Source organism: Corylus avellana, chromosome ca7 (assembly GCF_901000735.1).
Source record: "Corylus avellana chromosome ca7, CavTom2PMs-1.0".
Taxonomy (NCBI): domain Eukaryota; kingdom Viridiplantae; phylum Streptophyta; class Magnoliopsida; order Fagales; family Betulaceae; genus Corylus; species Corylus avellana.
The window spans coordinates 7,656,592-7,678,668 of NC_081547.1; the positions used below are offsets into that span (position 1 = coordinate 7,656,592).

A 22,077-nucleotide genomic window follows, 5' to 3' on the forward strand; every position below is an offset into this window, starting at 1 on the left:
TTCCAAATAAGAATTAAAGATTGAAAAAAAAAAAAAAAAAAGAAAAAAGAAAGAAACCTTCAACTGCAGTTTGTATTTAAAAAAAAAAAAAAAAAGTTAGAAATTGAAAATGAATTTTAAAAGTTTGAGTTCATAGCAGGCCTTTTTAAGCCTCATGATCTTCTTCTTCTTCTTCTTTTTGTTTGTTTGTTTTTATTTTTTATTTTTTATTTTTTTTATTTTTAGTTCTAATCAATTAAGGAAAGGAATTATATGAGACGATCTGTCCTACTCCTGATCCGAAAGGAAGAGAAAGTGGGTGATCCTAATAATAGGAAATAGGCCAAAAAATGGCCTAGTCCTCTGGATCTTGGTTGAAAAACCAAGAAAGGGCACCACAAAGGGTGTTTGTAGAAACTAGCCAAGAAGCTGACCAGTTTGAAGAGGCACTGCATTTCCATCAAAAGCCATTGGAGAGGATAAAACACCCCTAAATTTTGACACAAAAGTCTCCAAAATAAACCACAACAATGAATCAGGGAGACAAAAGCCCAAATAACCCACAAAACAATACAGAAATACAAGAAAAATAAAGCAAAAACAACACAACAAACACACAAGAAATACAAAGCAGAAAAATAAAAAACCACAAAACACCAATAGTAGCGAAGGGAGGCAACAGTGGGGAGCACCAGACATGCCACAAAAAGAAGAGAGCAGTCCCCTCGCAGGCGCATGCATGACATGTGTTTGCGAGTAAGATCCACTCGAACGGCGCTTTGGCTCCACGTGTTGGCGCGTGGATGTCAAACAGAAGATTGTGGCAGTGCAACATGAATAAGACGGGGCGGCACGTTTGAAGCTGGGAGTGACTGAAATCCATAGATCGAGCTTAGAAAGAACTAGATCTACAAACCACAACCAAACTTGGCTCCAAACGACCAACAGTGAAGGATCGATAGTGGAGCAAGGCGTGGAGGCTGGGAGAGGGAGCAACTAAAGGCGCTTTTGGAGAAAAAGCAAAAAAGAACGAGAAGAGGAGACCAAACGGAGGAGGGGAAGGGGAGGAAAGGAAAGAACACCATTCCTCCTCCCTTGGCAAAGCCACCAGAGGAGGCAGAGAACCTCACTAGGAGGTGGTTAGCCTTACTCTTAGCGATAAGGTGGAGAGTCTCTCTCCAGAAGAGAGAGTTAGGTTAATTTTGTAAATTTTGACTTAAGCCTCATGATCTTAAGCATCATAATTATATAACAGTAATGTCCAAACATTTGATATGATTTTTATTTAGGTTTTATTTTCACAAATCTTTAAGAATAATGGAATTGGTTTCCGGTCGTTCTTTTGTTTTTTTATGGTTATTTTTTGGAAGCAAATAATAAGCCAATGATGGAGGAGTTATCAGACATAAAAAGAATTCACCATGGACTTATGGTAGAGGCATTGAAGGGGATTGCATTTGGTAAAACACTGGTAGCGAAGATGAAAATCAATGACCTAGCAGTGCATAGATACATGATTCGTTGAAATTTGTTGTATATTTGAAACTGATTAAGACGGTGACATTTCATAGATATTGTATTGTAATAGCTCGAGAGGCTATTGTGTGTGTCATAGCTAAAAAATGTTTGAGTTGCATGTGAAGATTTCAAATTGTATTTTTAGCATTGTACGAAATATTTTGCTCCATATGATTGTTATATCAATGAAGAAGAAGAAGAAGAAAAAAACACAAAAAGAGCAAGCAAGCTTACCATAACTTCAAATCTTGGAAATAATTAAGTATACATAAGTTGTATCCCTTGACCAGCTTAATTTATTGCTTACCACTAGAATCCACTATTATATATATATACTAAACTTTAAAACTCAAAAGATAACAATTAATTCCTTAATTCCCTGGGATACTCTAATAGCTGTTGGTAGGGAGAATGGCTGCACATTGTCTGTCCACAACCTCAATGAGCTTGTTGGCTATAGAACTCGCATATATAGAAGAGCCTTCATATATCTGTCAAATTAAGTAAAAATTATATATGTTATAATTTTAATTAAATAATTCAATCAATAATTTTTTATTAATTTAATCATTTGAAATAAATGGTAATTTAACATGATATCAGATTAGATAGCAAAAGTTTTGATTTTAAACCTCATATTTGTCACTCTCTATATATTGGGTTACTGGGTAGCTACCTTGGTGTTGAACAAGAAGCTGTAGAAGTCGCCAATGTGGCCACCAGCAACATGGTGGAGATCCAGCTGAAGCTCGTCGAGCACTTTCGACACAAACAGCAAGCAATTATTCTTTCGCTGAACGAGTTTGATGGTTACCTCGTCGTCGATGATACGAACATCTACCTCCGTCTCTTTGGATTTCCTCTGAAGCCATGAGCTCCTCAAAGATCCATTGTAGGACTGGTCAGGATCACCCAAAGGCTTCATGTTGCAGCTCTCCACATCCCCAGCCGCTTCGTCAGCTTCCGTCTTGTGCCTCTTGCTCCTCTCTCTCCCGCATCTCTTTTTCTCCACCAGCAACTTCAACTCATTTACCGTCCTCAGAAGCTCTTCGATATAGTCTTTGGCATCGCCCACCACAGATGCCCTATCAGTCTTCATATGTGTAGTGAAGAAATTAACATAGAGAGCCAAAAAAGCAGAAAGTATGGTAGGCATAGAGGGATTGATGAATAATGTCAGAAGAAAATCAAAGAAATGAGATAGTGTAAATACCTACCTTGGAAGGGTTAGGGACGAGGCTCCTCAAGGCCTTGTACTTGTCGTTCAAGTGCTGTCTCCTCTGGCGCTCTGTGGCAAAGTGTTTGGTTTCGCCATTCCTACCTTTTCCAATACAACCCATGTCTCTAGTGAATTCCAGTACGCCATTTTCAAACTGTCTCCCATCCCCACTTCCCTCTCTCTCATCCCCTCCTGCGCCAAACAGAGAACCATTGTTCCTTGAGACTGGCAAGCCGTAGCCATTGGGTAGAGACTGGTACAAATCCCGGAACATAGGAGGCTGTGGAGGCAGGTTTAAATGGAATAGTGGGTCGTACAAAACGGATGCGCCGGTGGAATGGTCCGGCCCGGTTGGATTAACGTCTCCCGGAAAGACTATGGGGTTCTGATAATTTGCGGTCTTCTGGGTCGGGTTTGAGAAGGAGATGGATCTGGGCAAGTGGAAGAGATTGAGGAGGTCTGGTGTTGGGGGATACGGCCTGTTTGGTAGCGAAGAGTAATCGAAGCATTGCTGGCCGTTTTGAATGTCCATTTGATGCAACTGTTGTTGTTGATCCATATCTCGCATCTCGTGGACGCTGTAAGAGTTGTCGACGAGATGAGAATTGTTATGGTTGGTGGCGTTGTAGGAGTCGTCCATGGTGAATGCCAGCTGCTGTTGGAGCTCAATCCCTATGGCAGTGGCTGCAGCTGCAGCATCTTCATGGGTAGGAGGGTGAGCGTGGTTGTGGTTGTGGTTGTAGGAGAATTCTTCCATGGAGAGCCTTAGATTCTCTTCAAAGTTGTTGTTGGTGTTGTGGCTGCAGGTTGGGAGTGTGTGGGAAAACCCGTCCTCTGAAATTGAAATTGCTGCTTCTGCTGCAGCAACTACTGTAGCTTCTGTCATGGCATCAAAGCAACCAGTCTCATACATTTTTGGACGAGAGAGATTTTTGTCTCCTGCCTTTCTGGGTCTCTGTCTGCGTCCATTAAAAGCAAATTCCACCCACCAACAAAAAAAGAAAAACAAAATCAAAAAACAAAAGAGAATGATGAGTACATGAACATTAATGAAGAACGACAACATTAACGCACAAAATGGTTGAAGAGCCATCACAACTAATTAACACTTAAACCTTTAGATGAACAAGATTAGGGCACAAATCTAGAAAGAAAGGGAAACAAACAATCACTTGAGAGGAAATGTAACAAATTAGGAGGCTACAAGGAAAACCCGGATCATGGAATCACCAATTGATGGGATATTGGCCGAGAGAGCAAGAAAAGAAAGAGAGAGAGAGAGAGCGAGAGAGAGAGAGAGAGAGAGAGAGGTTGAGGTGTCTCAGGAATTCTTCCCATATTATATTTATATATACATTAAATATATATTCTATCATTTTATTTATTGTGATAGGCCAATGGAACAAGCAAAAGGGGGATGGAAGGGGTTAGGAGGGAGGACCGTAACTAACTACAAACATATATAAGGGAATTATTTTTCTTTAATTTTAATCTGATGAGGGAGGTTGTTACTGAGATTCCCCATCACCGGGGCCCACTTATAATTTCGGCATTTTTTTTTTATATGCCTGGACAAGAGAGGGATGGCGATTCGAATTAGTAACTTCAACTTCATAAAAAATGATTTCTAACTGATTGAACTATTCATTAAATACTCCGTATTTTAAATTTTGATACTCGGCCGGAGTTATTTGCTGACAGCCCCATCATTAAATTATAATGTTTTTTCCTTTTCTTTCTTTTCTCTCCTTTGTTTCATAAATTATTAATCTTTGCCAAATAAATTTAAGCCAATAAAAAAAATAAATAAATAATACTTAAGCCATGTCGCATTCTAACTTTCCCATTCGTGGAGAGACTTCAGATGTAAAGAGAAAAAAATAAAAAAATAAGTAAATAAAAACTGGATATATTTCTCTGACATGAACAGTTGAAAATTACTTAAAAAAAAAAAAATGTAAATTTGAATAATAATAACTATAAATTGAATTTTGGGCTTGGGGTTGCATTGCAATGGCATAGATGTAATTTACGGGAACTCCTTCGGATTCACGCAATTTGTGGGTTACTACAAAGAGTGTGTTTGCGCCGTACTTTTAACAAAAGTAGTTAGACTCTGTGTGGGCCCCATATGGCAGTATTCCCCTCCATGCAAACCGCCAGCCCGAACTAACTAATGCAACCGTCTAGCCTTCATCAACAACAACAACATAATATTATGTTTTAACAAATATTAATTATACCAAATATCCAACATTTTGAATCAGTAGGTATTATTGGTGGAAAATAAATAATAATTAAGTAGGTGAGAGAGTGAATATAATAGAAAATTTGAACATGAAAAGCATAACCCAATTGTTGCAATTCACGGGAAGTTAGTGTCAATGCTTTCTATTGCTAGAGTTTTGTTAAAAGTACATGTACAACTTTCTGTTTGCTAAAATGGATAAAGATATAAAGAATGGATAAAAAAGAGAGAGGTTGCATTTAAATTGGATTTGGATTTGGATTTGTTAGGATTGAGATTCGTGTTCTTAATTATGTCATGTTATGAGACACATGTTCTAACCCCAACGAATCCAATTCTAATTGAAACGGACTCAATTTAAGAGAAATGTTATGTTTCTCAGTTTTTTTTCTTCAAAAATTCATTTTCAAATAATATGTCATCGTCCTATGAGTAGATGACACATTTTTCAAAATAATAAATTTCATAGAATGATAACATATCATTTGAGAATTAACTTTTGAAAAACAAAATTGAGAAGTGTAACACTTCTCTATTTCCGTCCTTTTTCTGTTGAATTATTATCTAAATATTGATTGAAGAAATTATTAAATAAGGAAAGATAGTCGTATTAAAATGATTTACTTGTCAACTTTCATTATTCCTCCTACTTTTCCTCCAACATTTGAAAGGATATAAGTAGACCCTCTCTTGTTTTCTTAGTTCCCTTTTCCCCGCTAGCTAAAAGAGAAAATATTGGGGGGAAAAAAGTTAATTGCATAAAATAACGGGAAAAGAATCTTGCAAAAAATAATGGGAAAAAGTACTCTTTTGTAAACGTAGGTGTTTTGATGAATGCATGGCTAGAAAACTAAAACACGCATAGAATCATTGTTTTAACAAATGTGGATTGGTTCAAAAAATTTCATGATGAAAAAGTTTGTAGATTTGAGTTTGTTAAATTTTGCATCTAAGTTTAAGATCACTAGGAACACTAGCATGATGAAAAATTACTTGACATGCATGGTGAATTCAAGTGATACTAACATTGTTTTGGAATTATGTTAATTGGAAGGTTGCAAGTTAAAATTCATGAGAAAAGTGGTAACTTCAATGTTTGGATTTACATGCAAGATAAAAAATTAGAAAATTTTGCAGAGGATGTTTGAGCCCCCAGAGATGTTGGGGTTGTGCCTTTAAAACAAATTTTAAACTTAATTATATTTAAGAGGGGGTGGGGGGCGGGCGGGGGATCATAGAGCCTCAACCCCTTTTCTGGCCTGTATCAAATTTGAAACACCTTTCTACATGGCATCTTGGTACTCAGTTGTACAGGCTTTTTGTTTTCTCGCTCGAACCATTGCAGCATAATCTTTCATCTAACTAGGTAGATTGTTTTAGTGATTTTCAGATAATGCAGCATAATCTTTCACCATTAATATCTCACCACATAACTTTTGAGGCACATCTTGTAATGCTTTCCCTTCTTGCCATGCTTGCCCTACTGAGACCCCCGGTCCTAGATGACGAATATATACGACAACCAGATCGTTGAACGGATACAAATGTTTTGCTGTCACAGAAAAAAGCAAAAATCAGATTAGGCAATGCACTCAATGCACTCAATGTTTGTGACAAGAAAATACAGCGACTACCCTAACAAGTATAATCTCACCTGGCTTTGGGAAGCCTTGTGGATATTCTTGGAGATCCAAAAGGCCATCCCCAAAATCATATGCTAAATCACAAGGCTGCCCAGTTGACATCACTTCCTTAACTTGTTTCAGTTCAAAGTACAATGGACTAAAAGACTTTGTAAATCCAGACAGAACTGATCCACCTGAGACATTATAATATTTGTTAGACTAGTGCTATTAACAAACATAAATAGTTATCACCCAATGTCCTGAACGAGAAGGCACTAAATGAAAATATTTTGATTCACTGATATTATGACTTGGTCAGTATCTTGGTGTCTCAAACTTCTACCTTTTATGGATTAGATAATATCAAGTTATTACCACTGAGCCATTGGATCGGGTGGTAAATGGGTGGGTTGAGGTAGGTCATCGGTTCGAATCTTACCAGTCAAAGCAAAAGATCAATATTTGGGTTTTTGTGAACAACAATGAAGGAAATTCTCAACCAGTAAATTGAGTTCAACTTTGATCATATTATACCATGGACTAATGGTGCATTCAAATCCACTAATTTAGAAGATACATTATGTCATATTATTAATATCAAAAAAGGCTACAGAAACTTACAGAAAATAGAAGCAAATTCATAGTTTAATGCAAACTATGAAGGGGGGTCGAAAAGTATTATTTAGCAAACTCAAAATATCGAGGGTCATGGCTGTCTGAAAATAAATGACATATGGATTTTCACTAAAATATGACTAGCGATCTAAAAGTATAATTTAGCAAACTCAAACAAGTTTACCAATAAATCGTCCGTAGGTCTTCCCATCCTTCCCACAAAAAATAGCCTGCAGATATGAAGAAGATTCAATAAAATAACAAATGCCATAATATACCAGAAAAAAAGGAAAATCAAGCATACAGGATTCACCTTCTTGAAGGAATTCATCCAAGCAATAGGCATTGGTCCTATTTAACAATGTTCAATATCAATGTCAAAAAGCTTCTGAAAACTAATAGATATTTGAAAAATAATGCAGTTAAAAAGAGAGTATCAGAAATTAGAAAAAAAAAACAAAAACACAAAGGGGGAGAGGGAGAGAGGGGGGCGGGGAAGAGAGAGAGATGGACAAACAAACATTGTTTAAACATAAATAGTAACAAGTACTTACAAATACAAGAGAGCATGGTGTGGGAATAAATATGTAATCTCATAGAATTGATACACCACAAAAAAGATATATGCTTCATAAGTCTGAAGAATCACTTCCTACATTTCTCATTCACCATTGGAAGGGATATAAAAAGAAAAAAGAATATATTTTTTGATAATTTAATGGAAAAGGGAATTTCTTGATGCCTTCTCCTCTTCTTTTACCACCATATATTCAGCTTGTAAAAAAAGTGGAATCAGTTCTTGGCTCAATTTTCTTCTTATCAACCAAAGGTTCATTTGTCTAGGAAAAATTCCATCTAGATACACATGCCATATAATGCATAACTCATCTCCATGTCCCAGCAGCATAGCAACACGGACAGGAGTGCTGTCACAGCAAAATATAAATTCCATTCTTCTTTCTTTCTTTCATTTTTCATTTTTCCCGTTTCAGTGATTGACGTCCAATGTGAAATTCACATCTAAAGATGAAATCTCATGCAACCAAGATAATGCTTTTCACTCTCTTACCCCACCCAAATCTCTAGGAAGCATAATTCAAACAACTCCAAGTAATTTCGCCACTTATTATGGTATCTGGAAGAGAAGTATTCTGGTAGAGCTAAGACCGATTTATCATGAGTGATTCCCTCTTCAAAGTACCTTCAATCTGAAACACGGTGGATAAAATTTCTTCACATTCTTCAAAGATATGGCCCAATATAGACCTTGTGGGATATTTGGTACCCAACAGAAAACCAAGACGCGATCAGGCACAGCATCCATGAGACTAAAAACAGCCATGTATTGAGGCAGAATAATGCATCACATTATACGAATCATATGAGAAACTTCGAAGAAAATCATACTCTTATCCCAAATAAATAAGGCCATTGAAATAGTGTTTTCTACTGAAACAAAATAAACATAAAAAACTTCCTAAAATGCTCTGCTCCATATATTCCTCAAAAAGATCATGATAAAGAAAAGCATTCTTCACAAAGGCCAGTGAAATGTTGTAGCTAGAGAAATACATATCAATATTGAATAAATTTTAGCAACTGGGAAAAAAGTCATAGCATAATCCACACCATAAATTTGTGTATATCCCTTAGCAATAAGCTGGGCTTTCAAAAGGTACCATCAAGACAATATTTTATAGTATAGATTCTAAAACAACCAACAGCCTCTTTATCAGGAGGTAGTGAGATAAAATCCAATGTGTCGTTACAATGTAAGGCAGCCATTTTATTCTAAATTTCCTTTTTCCATCCCTAATGAGATAAAGCATCCTATTTCTAATTATGTATCCTATAATGCTCTGATAACATGTAAGGTAATACAAGTGAATAAATGGATGTTCAATTTCTATATACCCATTTAGGATTCTGATTCACTATATATACAAAAACACAAAGTGACAAAATACAGCAAGCATTTTTAAGATAAACATATCTACTAACAGGATAAAGATAGACTACTTCCTAAGATAAACTACTCCATAAGATAGACGCCTCTAACAAGAATCCATGGATAGTTGAGCTTATAAAATAGTAGTTCTATTAGTACTTCAAATGGAGTAAGACAGATTTGAAAAACCTCTCTATGAGTGCTTGTGGTGTAAGATAGAAAAGTCCTAATTAGTATGAGCATAGGCTTTCTCCAGGTTAAATTAATTATGGATTATGCCCAAAACTAGCAATCTTTGAGTATAAGAACAATCCCGAATTGCAAAACAGAGGATCAAGCACGACACAGGATTACCTTTTGGTACCAAACCACATGTGCCAATTTACCATAGGGCCCTGGGGGTGGAGGATCTCCAAGCATTTTGCACTGCAAACACATTTCACTTCCAACCATTCCGTGGATTGAGCAGCTGGCAATTTCCATTTCTTACAATCAACAACTGTCCCAATTTTGGCATTCCTACCTAAGCTTAAATAATAGATGATTCTCTCTTCAAGCAAGAGGGCCAATGGGAAGCCAATTATCAAACCACCACAAGATGGATTGTCCATTTCCTACTGGTATCTCATGTTATCTCAACTCAAAAGTTTGAGCTTGAGGATCTTCAACTTTTGTCCAAGAGCATTCTCCTGGACATTTCAGGTCCCAAAAACTCTTATCTCTAATCAAGTAATTGCGAACCCAACTGGACCAAATGGTTTGATCAATATTTGTGCATAAGTGCCCTAAATATTTCACCACAGTTTTCTCATTCCATCATTCCTTGTTCTTCACACCCAAGCTCCCTTCCTCATGTAAACACACCTAGTCCCACGCCACACTTAGTGATGGGTAAGGAAAAGGCATTGACTTGTGATTGCAAAAAGGAAGAAAAAAGAGAATTCTGTTGCCATTCGGGGACTGAGTGAACAATGAAGAGAACAGTAATAGTACACCAAAGAAGAACGAGAGAGAGAAGAACATGCTAGGCACTTTTGCCTCAAAACTCAAATCATTCAATTTTTCACTAATCATAATCTCTGAATTCTTTTAAGTACATTACTCACAAAAATGTTAAGGAATTTTTCTTGTGTAGTAGCATTAAGTCTTGCTCAACTAAGGACTACTAACTTGCACTCAAAGAATATAAATCCAAGATGCTTAGAATATCCTAAAAAAAATTATAGACTCAACTCAATCACCGACCCTCAATTCACAGGAGTTGCAGAAAATTACTGATTTGCCCCTCATTATAAAACTAACAACAACTGGTAAAATAAAAACCCCAACTAAAAACTGATTTAATCCTAAAACTCATGCTAGAACTTTCAAACAATGCCAATCTTATTTCAATTGGACTTCCCATGTTGGCACTACATATGAAAAGTTCTAAGTTGTCAAAACTGAAAATCAGTCAAAGGAGAGCAACTTGACTTTTATCTCATAGCTGAATCACAAAGTTTGCATGAGTTACCTCCACTTGTTCGACAGTTATAATTTTCAAGCATTACACCATCCTCACAAGCTAAATTGGATGCAAAATTCTTTGCTAACTTAGGATCCTCATATCGTCTGCCGGCTATCTCCCATGCTCTTGATATAATCCTGCACAGATTTGTCCAGACATATCAAGCATTTCAAATTCTATATTAGATGTTAGTATCATTACTCAAGTGACTGTTAATTCAGATTAGCACATATCAAGGAGAATTAGTTAGAGACATGGACAACAAGAGAGAAAATAGATTGGAAGAGCACAATATAACATTATGAAGTCAACATTGTGTAACAAGCTTCATTGAGAAACAACCTGGGTGTAAGTAACTGCAGCAGTCTAGCACGCCTTTCCTCAGGAATATCTTCAATTTTTTTCCTGAAGATCACACAATGGGGATTAAAATATAAATCCAAGTGATAATTGATCAAGAACAGCCCACTTTCACCATATAAAAAATAATAATAAATAAAGAAAAAGATAGAGAATTGTCCCAAAAGTCTGAGTTTTGCCTTCGTGACAAATACAGATCCGAGTTTCTAATTTTGACTATTAAAGTCCCGAGTTTCACTCGAGTGACAAGTGGATCCCTCAATCAAATTTTCTGTCCAAGCTTTAACAGAAACTTGCCACCTGGCATATTGTCCACATCAGATCAATGAAAATATGACACGTGTATCTAAATACACGTAAGCAATTATGTCAAAAAAAAGAAAAAAAAATAGGGGTAGAGATCCACCCCACGGATAGAGGGTGGCTCCATCCCCATCAAGGGGCACTGAGGGTGAAGGTGCACCCCACAAAAGAGAGAAGTGGAGAGCTCCATTGCCACACCATGGCAGCAGTGGCTCCAACCCCAAGGTGGGCGGGGGTGGCTCCCGACCCCTATAGAGGGGGTGATGGAGGTGGCTCCACCCCTGCCAACCCCCAAGAGGTGTGGACATGTAGAGAGCAACCCTGTAGAGGTGTGTGGGGGTGGAACTCTCCACTCCCACCGCCCCCTCTTTGAGGTAGGCGGGGGGCGGAGCCACCCTCCACTGCCTCACTTTGTAGTGTGGATAGCGGTGATGGGGTAGATCTTCACCCTAGCATTTTTCTATTTTGTTTTTTTCTAATTTTTTTGGCATAATTGCTTACTAGACAAGCTTACTGTCACGTTTTCATTGGTCTAACGTGGATAATAATGACAGGTAGCAAATTTTCCGTTAAAGACTTAACGGAAAATTTGGCAAAGAGACCTATATGTCACTCGAGCAGAACTCAGGATTTTAACTGTCAATTTTACAAAATCAGATCATTATCTGTCACAGAGGCAAAATACTCAGAAACTTTTAGGAAAATTTCCTAAAAGAAAAAAAGTCAAAAGCTTGTTAAGAGAAATTTCTATTCTTGTTTCTATATATATAAAGAGTGGCTCATAGGTGGCTGCACAGCCACCACAATAGGTCATGAGTAGCCGACCGGCCACCCCAACCAGATTGGGGTGGCTGCACAGCCACCCCTCTCCTCCACTAAAAGTGGCCATATAGCTACTATTTAAAAAAATAAATAAATTCAAAAAAAAAAATTCTAAGTAAGAAGTTGGCTCCACATTTGTTTATGTTTCTCAAAAAAAGTAGGTGTACCCCCACAAAAAAATATTTTCTCAAATATGGACCCACCAAAAAACACTTATCACATTTATATCATATATCAAAATACTTTTTCAAACAAAAAACACTTATCCAAAATCACAAACAAACATAGCCAAAGATATTGGAAATGAGTTATAGCTCAAATGACATCTCCTCCTTCAATCAGAAGGGGATGAAAGGTGTGATCCTGGATTAAGACCCGGGAGTGCTTACCTAACTTAACAATCAGACAAACATGAAGCTACAGGTAAAAATGACCATCCTCCTCTCATTTCACAACATTTATTTATTGGGAAGTTCATTTCATAACATTTATGAGTACAAAATAACAATATAAATTAATTTATTACAACATGTAACCATACTTGAAAATTTGCCTCTAAAGTTACTATTTTCTGGAATGAACCATGCCTTTCGACCACTTTACTGTTATTGTTTCTACATCTACAGGTGCCCAACAACAGCAACAACAACAACAATAATAACTTTACCAAAGATATGCAGCTGGATTATAAGAAGCAGGTTCCAGAGGAATCAACTCCTTAGGGGGATCAAGAAATGTGACTATATCTTCTTCATCCAAGTAAGCTCTTTTACCACTCGGAAGTGTTTCATAAGGTTTCTCATCCCACGGCGACACGTACGATTTCATCCCGAAATTGACGGCACGGATTGCGCCACGAGGCCCATGTGTACAGAAATCCAGACCTATATTATAAGGAATGCAATTCGAAAGTGTTAATCATTTATTTACGCTCACGGGAAATCGGCAGCCACACAAAGGGGAAAAGGGAATAGGGGGTCAAGTCGGAGGAGTTATGCGGTTACCTGTTGAGTCTGTGAAGCCCAGACGTGGCTGCCGTTGGTGTGATGGGAAGTTGATTGGGCGGGAAATGGATGAAGGGTTCAAATTCGAGGAAAGCCGCACCGGATGGCTGAACGATGTTGCCTTCATTTTCCGAAATATTGGAAAAGTGTTTTTTTTTTTTCTTTCTTCCCTTTTATCAGGAGAACCGGAGAAAGAAACCGAGAAAGAGAAGATAATTCCCAATTTGGTCCGTCACCTAAAAGAAAAAAAAGACACGTCTCAGCAGTTCACATCATATAAATTAGGGAAAAAAATATAATTTAGCATCTCAAACTATCAATCATTTTTATTTTAACATTTTAATATTCAAAAAGTAATAAAATAGTCCCTTAAACTATTAAACAATTGCAATTTGACAACTCTTTTAATTATCACCGTCAAATAGGATGGACAACTCAAAACTTTGTTGTTTTGGTAAGGTTAAGTTACTAAAATGTCCTTAAAAAAAATCAATTTAAAAAATGTTCCCCAAAACAACGTCATTTTGAGGAAAGAGAAAGAAAAAGAGAAAAAAAAAGAAAATCCGATGGTTTAGGGGTGGCTCGCCGGCCACGCCCAAGGCCTATGGGGTGGCTGGTGAGCCACCCCTAAACCACCAGTTTTCTTTTTTTTTTTTTCCTCAAAATGATGTGGTTTTGGGGGCATTTTTTTAATTGATTTTTTTTTTAAAAGGGTATTTTAGTAATTTAACCTTGTCAAAACGACGTAGTTTTGAATTTTTCATCCTATATGACGGTAATAATTAATGGAGTGACCAAATTGCAACTGTTTGATAGATTGAAAGCTATTTTATCACTTTTTGAACATTATGGGTTTAAAATAAAAATGACTGATAGTTTGAGAGCTAAATTATATTTTTCCTTATAAATTATTTTATGATATATATTTTATTTTATTATGTCTAATGATATGCATGGTACTATATTATTTAAAATTATAATATGCTAAAATATATATACTACTAATCTCTACTATGAAATATTTGGTCACCACTTTAAATGAAATTGAGAAGATTCTTTCGGCTTTTTTTCATTGCTATAAATCCTCAGCATTTCAAATAAAATAGAAATGAGTAATTTCATGATTAAGATTTATTTTATAAATTTAGCAGCGTAAATTATGTTACATAATAAATATGTTATTGTCACATTATTTAAAAATTTTAAATAACTAATAATAATAATAAAAAAAAAATATTAACTATGAAATAGAGGCAGAGATCCTCTACCAGACTACCACACAAGAGGCAAACAATTTCTTCCTCTTTTCTCTTAAACCAACGAAAAGAAAAGGTTTGCCGTGCAGCATTATTGTCGGCAGAATACTCAAGGTGTTTTCATACCAAAGTGATGGATATTTCGCAATGTTTTTAATTTATTATTATTATTATTTTGAGTGAACGTATGGTTTGGTTCTGAGAGCCTAGGTACATAGATGTATATAGCTGGTTTTTTAAATGCTAACGCGTTTTTGACCCATTTGATTTTGAAACCAAATATCAAACAATCCAAATCTCAAATATTTCAATTTTAATAAAATATTTTATAATTCTCACTTATTTAAAAGTGAACTCCAAATTCCTTTGGTTTGAACAGTGAGATTTGACATTAATAGCTATCAAATTGCAGGTAACAAGCAGCAAGACCACTCTAGGAGGATAACAATAAGAAATTATCCCAAGTCATTCTAGTTCTCTTTATGGTTTTTAAAGAACCATTTGTCAAAACTCTCACTGTAAAAGAAATTTGGTCTTTACCCGACCGCGGTTAAAAGTTTAAAAGTCATCGTTAATTACTTTTATCGATGACCTCTATTCGCTAATAAGTAGTCACAATTACTCAATTGAAAATATCTTAGGAGCAACAACCTTATTGTTGTCACTGATAATAACATATCAACGACGACTTTTCTTGCTGCTATTAATGTTTGAGGCGGGGGCAAAAACAAGTTGAGCCTTGCTGCTATTAAAATTAATTTTTTTTTTTTTTAAAGTATAAAATTCCTATAAAATTTAATTTTTGACTCCCCAAATTATTATTTTTAGAATTTTACTCCAAACACAAATCTCTAGTTCCGCCCCTAGTTGATCGACGACGTTACATGAATGTTAAGTTTTTGGCCCCAACAAGGCTAAGTCATATTTGATCATGAAGATAAATGAAATAACTTCCAACTGCTTCCAACCATTAAGTATCAAAATCAATTATAACAAGCTTAAGTATGTTACTTGACTTTTGGTGTACTTGTATTTCTGTCATAGCATTCTCTTTTCCTTGAAGATGCTGAGAATTAATTGGCACCTGCATTTCCCAGAAATTGAAGGTAAGAAGATTCGGTCAACAATGCAAATTAAGCACCTCAACCACGTTCTTAAAGGAAGAATATTCATTTCCAGAAATAAGCGGTAGTGGCAACGTACACCATCTGTTTGATTAATTAAGAAAATGGATCAGAGGCTTTTGGAGGCAATTGCAAAGAATGACAGGCGCGCCTTTATGAGTATAGTTGGAGAGAATGGAGAAATTCTGCAGCAAAGAGCAGGCAATAGCTCTCACACGGTGTTGCACCTGGCTTCAAGATTCGGGCATATTCAAATGGTGACAGATATTGTGAAGCTGCGCCCTGACATGGTCGCAGCTGAGAATAGCAGGCAGGAGACTCCATTGCATGAAGCTTGTCGTCAAGGAAATTTGAAGGTGGCGATGCTGCTGATTGACACCAATCCATGGGCAGCTTGTAAGCTTAACTCCGACAGGCAGAGCGCGTTGTTCATGGCTTGCAGTCATGGGCATCTCAAGGTGGTCGAGTTCCTTTTGAGTAGGCCATGGATGCGGGGGCTGGTTGAAGATGATTTTGGTCAAAATTGCCTTCATGTTGCTGTATCAAGAGGACATACAGGTACGTACATATATAGTAGACTTCTATTTGTTAATTAGAGCATAATAATTATTGGGGAAACTTTACTTAACCCAATCAACTTTCATTACATTTACAATTATCCTTTTAAACTTAAAAAACTCTCAATTTGGTGTATTAATCTTTCAATTATTTTTCAATTTCACCCCTTCTTAGGAAAAAGGGTATCAAAATTTCCAAAATACCCTTTTTTTTTTTTTGGAAAAAAATGAAAAAATAAATTGCAAGGATTTAGGTGCTAGGAAGGATTTAACAAAATTTGCAAAAATATTCCGCCTGAATCTTTGAATTAATATTTTTTTTAATAAAAAAAAGGAGTGTTTTGAGAATTTTGATAGGATTTAACGGAAAATCTTAACGGATGGGTGAAATTGAAAGAAAAAAAAATGTAGATAGATACAATAAATTAAGAATTTCTTAAGTAATTATAAAAGCGATAACAATTCAAGAGAGTTAAGTGAAATTTCTCATAAATTATTTGAATGAATATATGGTGAAAAATAGTTTAGATTTGTTCAAGCTAGCCTTTGATTTGCAACAGAAATCCAAAAAAAAAAAAAAAAACCTTTAAGAGAAAGAGGTTTTTAACCTCACCTAGTGCCTATTATGTTTTATGTCCATATAGATAGAATACACAAATTTTTTATTTATAAGGTAGGCTTCGGACCCTCAATTAAATTCTTACCTTAATTATTCTTTCCATCAAAAAAAGAAAAGAAAAAGAATTTGATTCCAATTAGGATTCTACAAATAATTTCCTTATTTGAAGCAAATTACCAAACACACCTTAATTTATGTTTAATTAAACCATATTAAATACATGTGACATATGGGTCAACAATTTATTAGGAAATTTCTTATATCTCCTATTAGAGCCCACATGACACTTGACTTTGGCTAGTTTTCTATGCTCATTTGAATGAAGAGTTGCAGCATAAATTTCAATTCTAAGCAAAATTCTGCTGAAAATTTGGAGTTGGTGATGCAGGTATTGTTAGGCAGATTTTAGATGTGTGTCCAAACTTTGCTCAAAAGATTGATACAAATGGATATTCGCCATTGCACTGCTCTTGTCATAGAGAGAACTTGGAGATAACAAGAATGCTGCTAAGGCTTGACGCAGACCTTGCTCTGCAATATAATAATGATGGTTACACACCTTTGCACTTGGCAGCGATGAAGGGCAACACTGCAATTCTAAAAGAATTCATGTCGATAGCTCCAACATCTTTTCAGTATCATACAAAAAAGGGAGACACAGTTTTTCATCTCATTGTGAGATACAACCACTACGATGCTTTCTTTCACTTGGTGCATGTTTTCAATGATACCAGTATCTTTCACTGTCCAGATCAATATGGTAACACCATCTTACATATTGCAGTCTCTGGAGGACACCATCAGGTGAGAAATTATAACGCTACCTTCTAGAATTGATGTTAGTGAAATTCCATTCGCCTATGGTGGAGTCAGGTTTATGTTGAGCAGGTGTTTGACACATCTGCAGCCTAAAGTTGTGCAGAGAAACTTTTTATACCATTGTGTGGTGTGACTGGTGTCTGATACGAACCTCAAGTAGAATTCACTTCTTAAAAATTGGATTGCATTGGAATAGTGTCTAAGAGCTTATATACACATGGTTAGTGTAACACCTTACCTCATTGACACACAATATTGTCTGCTTCTGGCTCCTCCGAATTAGACTTTTTGGGAGGTCACCCATCCTAATACTACTTTCACATAAGCTCACTTAATTGCAGAGTTCTAATAGGATCATGACCATCATAACTTTAAAATGCGTTATTGTCATGAAGGGTGTAAGTATTCATATAAACACATCTTCATCTTCATACCCAGGCTGCCACAGTTAATATTGTACTTAAGCTATGTGGGACATTTAAAATTATAACACACTATTACATTCCACAACTAAGTTCATGGCAGCCCACTCTATCAACACTAACTCGATGATAGTCATTCATCTTTTGAAAGCTCCAGTCACCTATCAGTATTTAACACTATGCACATGCATATATCTAGCTTATAGGTCGCATTCTCCGTGACTTAATCACAAAATCACAACACTTCAATCTCTTACTCACTCGATGTGGTAGTTGACTCTGATATAGACATGCATGCTTAAGATTTGCACTTATGCCATATGGGACTCGCAAGAGTGTCCCATGCCCAAATCCTTTTAAGGGCAGCTCATGTCCATAGCTACACTTCTTTCAGATATAATGATTTGTAATTGTGTCTTATGAAGGTTAAACTTGATCGTTGATGTTGATGTTTTTGTGTGTATGTCTCTGTTTCCTAATTAGACTTTTGCTGTTACAGATTGTGGAGTACCTGATTAACAAAACAACAGTTGATATTAGAATCCAGAACCATAAAGGACTGACAGCCCTTGACATCCTGGACCAGGACACTGAGAATGCCCAGATGAAAATAATCCAGCAAGAAGTAGAAAAGATGTGTGAAATTCAGGAGAACGACATATCTGAACCAGAATGCTCCTCAAAGCAGACTCAAAGCACCCAGACAACAAGTTTGGGACAACAGAAACATCTCAGCGAGAGACGACAGGAAGAAGTAGCAGAAATTTATAGAAGTCGTCAAAATAAGCAAGATGAGAGATACGATGAGGGGGTCCAGAATGCCAGGAACACAATTATACTGGTGGCCATTCTGATTGCCACGGTTACATTTGCAGCCGGGGTAACCCCTCCCGGTGGCGTCCATCAGGATGGACGATTGGAGGGAAAGTCCATCGTATGCAGAACGACAGCGTTCAAGGTATTCGCGCTAAGCAATAACATCGCATTGTTCTCATCTCTATGCATCGTCGTCGTCCTAGTCAGCATCATTCCTTTCCAAAGAAAACCTCAGATGATGATCCTGACAGTTGCTCACAAGGTGCTGTGGATATCCGTGTCATTCATGGGAACAGCGTACGTGGCAGCAACATTGGTCATCCTTCCGAAAGGGATGGGAGCAGAGTGGATGTTCGTGGCATCACTGTCAATCAGTGGAGGAGCTCTGGGGACAGTTTTTTTAGGTTTAACTATAATGCTGGTTGAGCATTGGTGTCGAAAGAAGAAATGGAAGAAAGAGAGAATGAGAGTGGGGGATGCACTTGCAAAAAGCAGAATTAGAAGCTTATATTCTTTTAATTCTGATCTTGAGAGTTCCCACCGTCAAGGCTATCACTCATACTGAGAATTTTCACCGACTCAAATTCAGAAACATTCAACATTTTTTTTTTTTTTTTTTTTCCTATGAATTTGTAGCGACAGAACACAAAGTTCTGTTGATTGAATTACTGGCTCCCTTAATTATCTTAGGAGCAGTACTATTGTATATTTATAATAATTACATGATTATCAAGATCGAATCTTATCATGTACAAGATACACATTGGTTACAAATCTTTGTCATAGTTTTAGTACATCTATTTTGGTGGTATACTTCTATACAACTGTCATACGATTGGATGATATGACACTAATCGTTACCCATCGGTGCTAGCATTTCCCTTTACTCTATCTGATTTATGATCAGTTCCTATAAGTAGGCATGAAACGCTGGTTTTTATCTTCAATTGTATAAATGCCTAAAACTAGTGTAAGATTCTTGAATGCTATGAGAAATGATCAACAAAGCTCAAAGAAAACGAAAGAACATTTAAACAAGAGTACCGTCGAACATAAAAACCGTACCCCAGAGCATAATAAAAGCAGCAATGTTCAATGTAGGGTGAATAAAACCAACTAATTAATTAGCTAAGAAAGGCAACTAAAGCATTCAAAAATGGCATTAAAAAAAAGCTACAGTAGTGCAGACCATAGAAAAGTCACAAATCCGGCAATAAGAACCCTAGAGACTGAACTAAGCGTGGCTGAAACTACAACTCCTGAGCTTGTTGATGGGGAAGGAGAGGGCCCCTGCTTGTCCGTCTCAGGTGGAAAAGCAACCGACGGAGGTGACGGAGCAATCGGGTGCCGTCGGTGTGGAGACATCACATCAACAAGTAACCGCTGGCCGTTGTTGCAGTGATCAGGAGCACCACTAATGAAGTAGAAAGGGCCAGGCCTATCAAGCTTCACTACAGCTCTGTTCCCACCGCTGAAGGCAGTGATAGGGTCGGTTGTGTTGCAGTGGTAGTAGTCATATTTGTCCACCACAAGAACTGAATCATTATTGTACTCAAAAGCTGTATCAAGAAACAAAGAAAAACAAAAACAAAAAACAGAAGATGTTTAGAAGAACACACACCAAGCGAAAGACATAATAATATTAATTGATTTCTATCCTTATCATATACTCTAATACATTTGCATAAGCCAAAAGAAATGAATAAATATGAAAATAATCGATCTGTTTTGCTTTTGGATGAAAATTATAATAGCACATTCAACTAATTAAGCATGAATTTGATCTAACCTCAAATAAATTTTCTTTACTGAAAAAACCCAAGAAAAATCATATAAATCAGTCACCATTTTGATACTTTTTCCATATTTCTCAAGAAGTTAAAAATCTTTTCTAAAGATAAACACAAAAAGAAGTTAAGGAACTCGATCGTTAATATAGCAAACTCACTGAGAGAATCTCCAATATGAAATCTGTGCCTTTCAGCCCACTGACTATACATTGCAGTGTTGGTGGCATCAGGTACCATCCAACCCCCTTTACCGCCCACTTTGAATTCCTTCACGGCTATGACCCCCACGCTCATGGCGGCCAAGATCGCCATCGCAGAAGTGCAGAAGATGCCCAAGAGAGATGCCATGTTCACCTTCTTCATCCTTGTAGTACTCTTGTACTCTAGAAGGTTAAAGCAAATCGCACTGAAAATATTTGGCAATGTAATGTGGTTAATGAATATAATGTAGCTATACCTATATATAAATGATAGATTATGGTATGGAGGAATAAGTGGCAAATTGGCGCGGAGATAGTGGGCGGTTTTTTCAGAAACGTAGTGGGACGTGGCGGTTATGATTCCGTTATATCCAGATTCCAAAAGTCTCGCGATATTAATTTGGATTTACCTTTTTAGAAGAAGTGGAGCTGACCTGGATTTGGAGGGTCATTTACGGTTTTTAACATTTCAAGTACCATATTATCCTGATTCTTCGGTAAAATTTCAGATTTTTTTTTTTTTTTTTTTTTTTTTTGGGTAAAATTCATATAGCCCTCAAACTACTATCCAATTGACAATGTCTCCCCCAAACTTTCAATTGTGACAATGTCTCCTTAAAACTACCAAAACATTGTCAATGTCCCCCCAAAACTAGCAATAAGACAAAAATGCCCTTATAAATTTCTCAATAAGACAAAAAGACCCCTATAAATTCAAAAAAAAAAATGATTTTTTTTGAAAACAAAAAATTTTAATTTAAAAATAATATTCTTTAAAAAAACAATTTTTTAAAACAAAAATTTTTAATTTTTTTTTAAAACGGAAATTTTTATTTATTTTTTTAAAAAAAAAAACTATTTTTTTATGAGGTTTGATACGGACACAACACAAACCCAACTCATGGCTAACTTCTCTCCTACGTATAAAAAAAATTTGAATTTTAAACCAAATAAATTGTCATTTTTCCTAAATTTTCAGAATCCCAAAATTATCTTTATCAATTTTTTCTTTTTTAAATGACACGTATGAGAGAAGTTGGCCATAAGTTGGATTTATATTGTGACCTTAACATTTTCCTTTTTTTTTTAGTTTAAAAAAACAAAAATTTTCATTTTATTAAACGAAAATTTTATTTTTTTAAACGTAAATTTTTATTTAAATAAAATTATAAAACAAAAATTTAAAAAAAAACGAAAATTTTCAATTTTTATAAATAAAAAAAAAATCGAAATTTTTTTAATTTTTTTTCTTATAATTGATTTTAAAAAAAAAAAAAAAAAAAACAATACTGTTTGATTTTTTTTTTTTTTTAGGTTTTTTCTAGA

At 36.0% G+C, this 22,077-nt stretch overlaps 4 protein-coding genes across 4 annotated transcripts; 1 reads left to right on the forward strand and 3 right to left on the reverse strand.

Annotated features, from left to right (window-relative positions):
* Positions 1–1,886: 1,886 nt before the first annotated feature.
* On the reverse strand, positions 1,887–3,629 carry LOC132188704 (transcription factor bHLH91-like). Its single transcript, XM_059603234.1, has 3 exons — positions 2,715–3,629; positions 2,174–2,590; positions 1,887–1,988 (listed from the first exon to the last, which is right to left on the reverse strand). The coding sequence occupies exons 1-3, from the start codon at positions 3,627–3,629 to the stop codon at positions 1,887–1,889; spliced, it is 1,434 nt and encodes a 477-aa protein (XP_059459217.1).
* Positions 3,630–6,230: 2,601 nt separating this feature from the next.
* LOC132188518 (uncharacterized) lies at positions 6,231–13,307 on the reverse strand. Its single transcript, XM_059602998.1, has 8 exons — positions 13,149–13,307; positions 12,812–13,028; positions 11,002–11,064; positions 10,666–10,796; positions 7,518–7,555; positions 7,389–7,434; positions 6,619–6,783; positions 6,231–6,516 (listed from the first exon to the last, which is right to left on the reverse strand). The coding sequence occupies exons 1-8, from the start codon at positions 13,273–13,275 to the stop codon at positions 6,341–6,343; spliced, it is 963 nt and encodes a 320-aa protein (XP_059458981.1). The 5' UTR covers positions 13,276–13,307; the 3' UTR covers positions 6,231–6,340.
* A 2,325-nt stretch (positions 13,308–15,632) lies between these two features.
* LOC132187809 (ankyrin repeat-containing protein At5g02620-like) lies at positions 15,633–19,326 on the forward strand. The gene is made up of 3 exons (XM_059602248.1): positions 15,633–16,086; positions 17,093–17,508; positions 18,445–19,326. The coding sequence occupies exons 1-3, from the start codon at positions 15,633–15,635 to the stop codon at positions 19,324–19,326; spliced, it is 1,752 nt and encodes a 583-aa protein (XP_059458231.1).
* A 608-nt stretch (positions 19,327–19,934) lies between these two features.
* On the reverse strand, positions 19,935–20,914 carry LOC132187810 (early nodulin-like protein 7). Its single transcript, XM_059602249.1, has 2 exons — positions 20,710–20,914; positions 19,935–20,320 (listed from the first exon to the last, which is right to left on the reverse strand). Exons 1-2 carry the CDS (start codon positions 20,912–20,914, stop codon positions 19,935–19,937), a joined length of 591 nt encoding a protein of 196 aa, XP_059458232.1.
* Positions 20,915–22,077: the final 1,163 nt, after the last annotated feature.

Coding starts and splice junctions, on each gene's coding strand:
- LOC132187810 (XM_059602249.1), bottom strand. CDS start 20,914: ATGAAGAAGGTGAACATGGCATCTCTCTTGGGCATCTTCTGCACTTCT. Junction 20,321..20,709: donor TCATATTGGAGATTCTCTCA/GTGAGTTTGCTA, acceptor TTCTTGATACAG/CTTTTGAGTACAATAATGAT.
- LOC132188704 (XM_059603234.1), bottom strand. CDS start 3,629: ATGTATGAGACTGGTTGCTTTGATGCCATGACAGAAGCTACAGTAGTT. Junction 2,591..2,714: donor TCGTCCCTAACCCTTCCAAG/GTAGGTATTTAC, acceptor ACACATATGAAG/ACTGATAGGGCATCTGTGGT. Junction 1,989..2,173: donor GCTTCTTGTTCAACACCAAG/GTAGCTACCCAG, acceptor TTAATTTGACAG/ATATATGAAGGCTCTTCTAT.
- LOC132188518 (XM_059602998.1), bottom strand. CDS start 13,275: ATGAAGGCAACATCGTTCAGCCATCCGGTGCGGCTTTCCTCGAATTTG. Junction 10,797..11,001: donor CTGCAGTTACTTACACCCAG/GTTGTTTCTCAA, acceptor AAATCTGTGCAG/GATTATATCAAGAGCATGGG. Junction 7,435..7,517: donor GGATGAATTCCTTCAAGAAG/GTGAATCCTGTA, acceptor TCATATCTGCAG/GCTATTTTTTGTGGGAAGGA.
- LOC132187809 (XM_059602248.1), top strand. CDS start 15,633: ATGGATCAGAGGCTTTTGGAGGCAATTGCAAAGAATGACAGGCGCGCC. Junction 16,087..17,092: donor TGTATCAAGAGGACATACAG/GTACGTACATAT, acceptor TTGGTGATGCAG/GTATTGTTAGGCAGATTTTA. Junction 17,509..18,444: donor TCTCTGGAGGACACCATCAG/GTGAGAAATTAT, acceptor TTGCTGTTACAG/ATTGTGGAGTACCTGATTAA.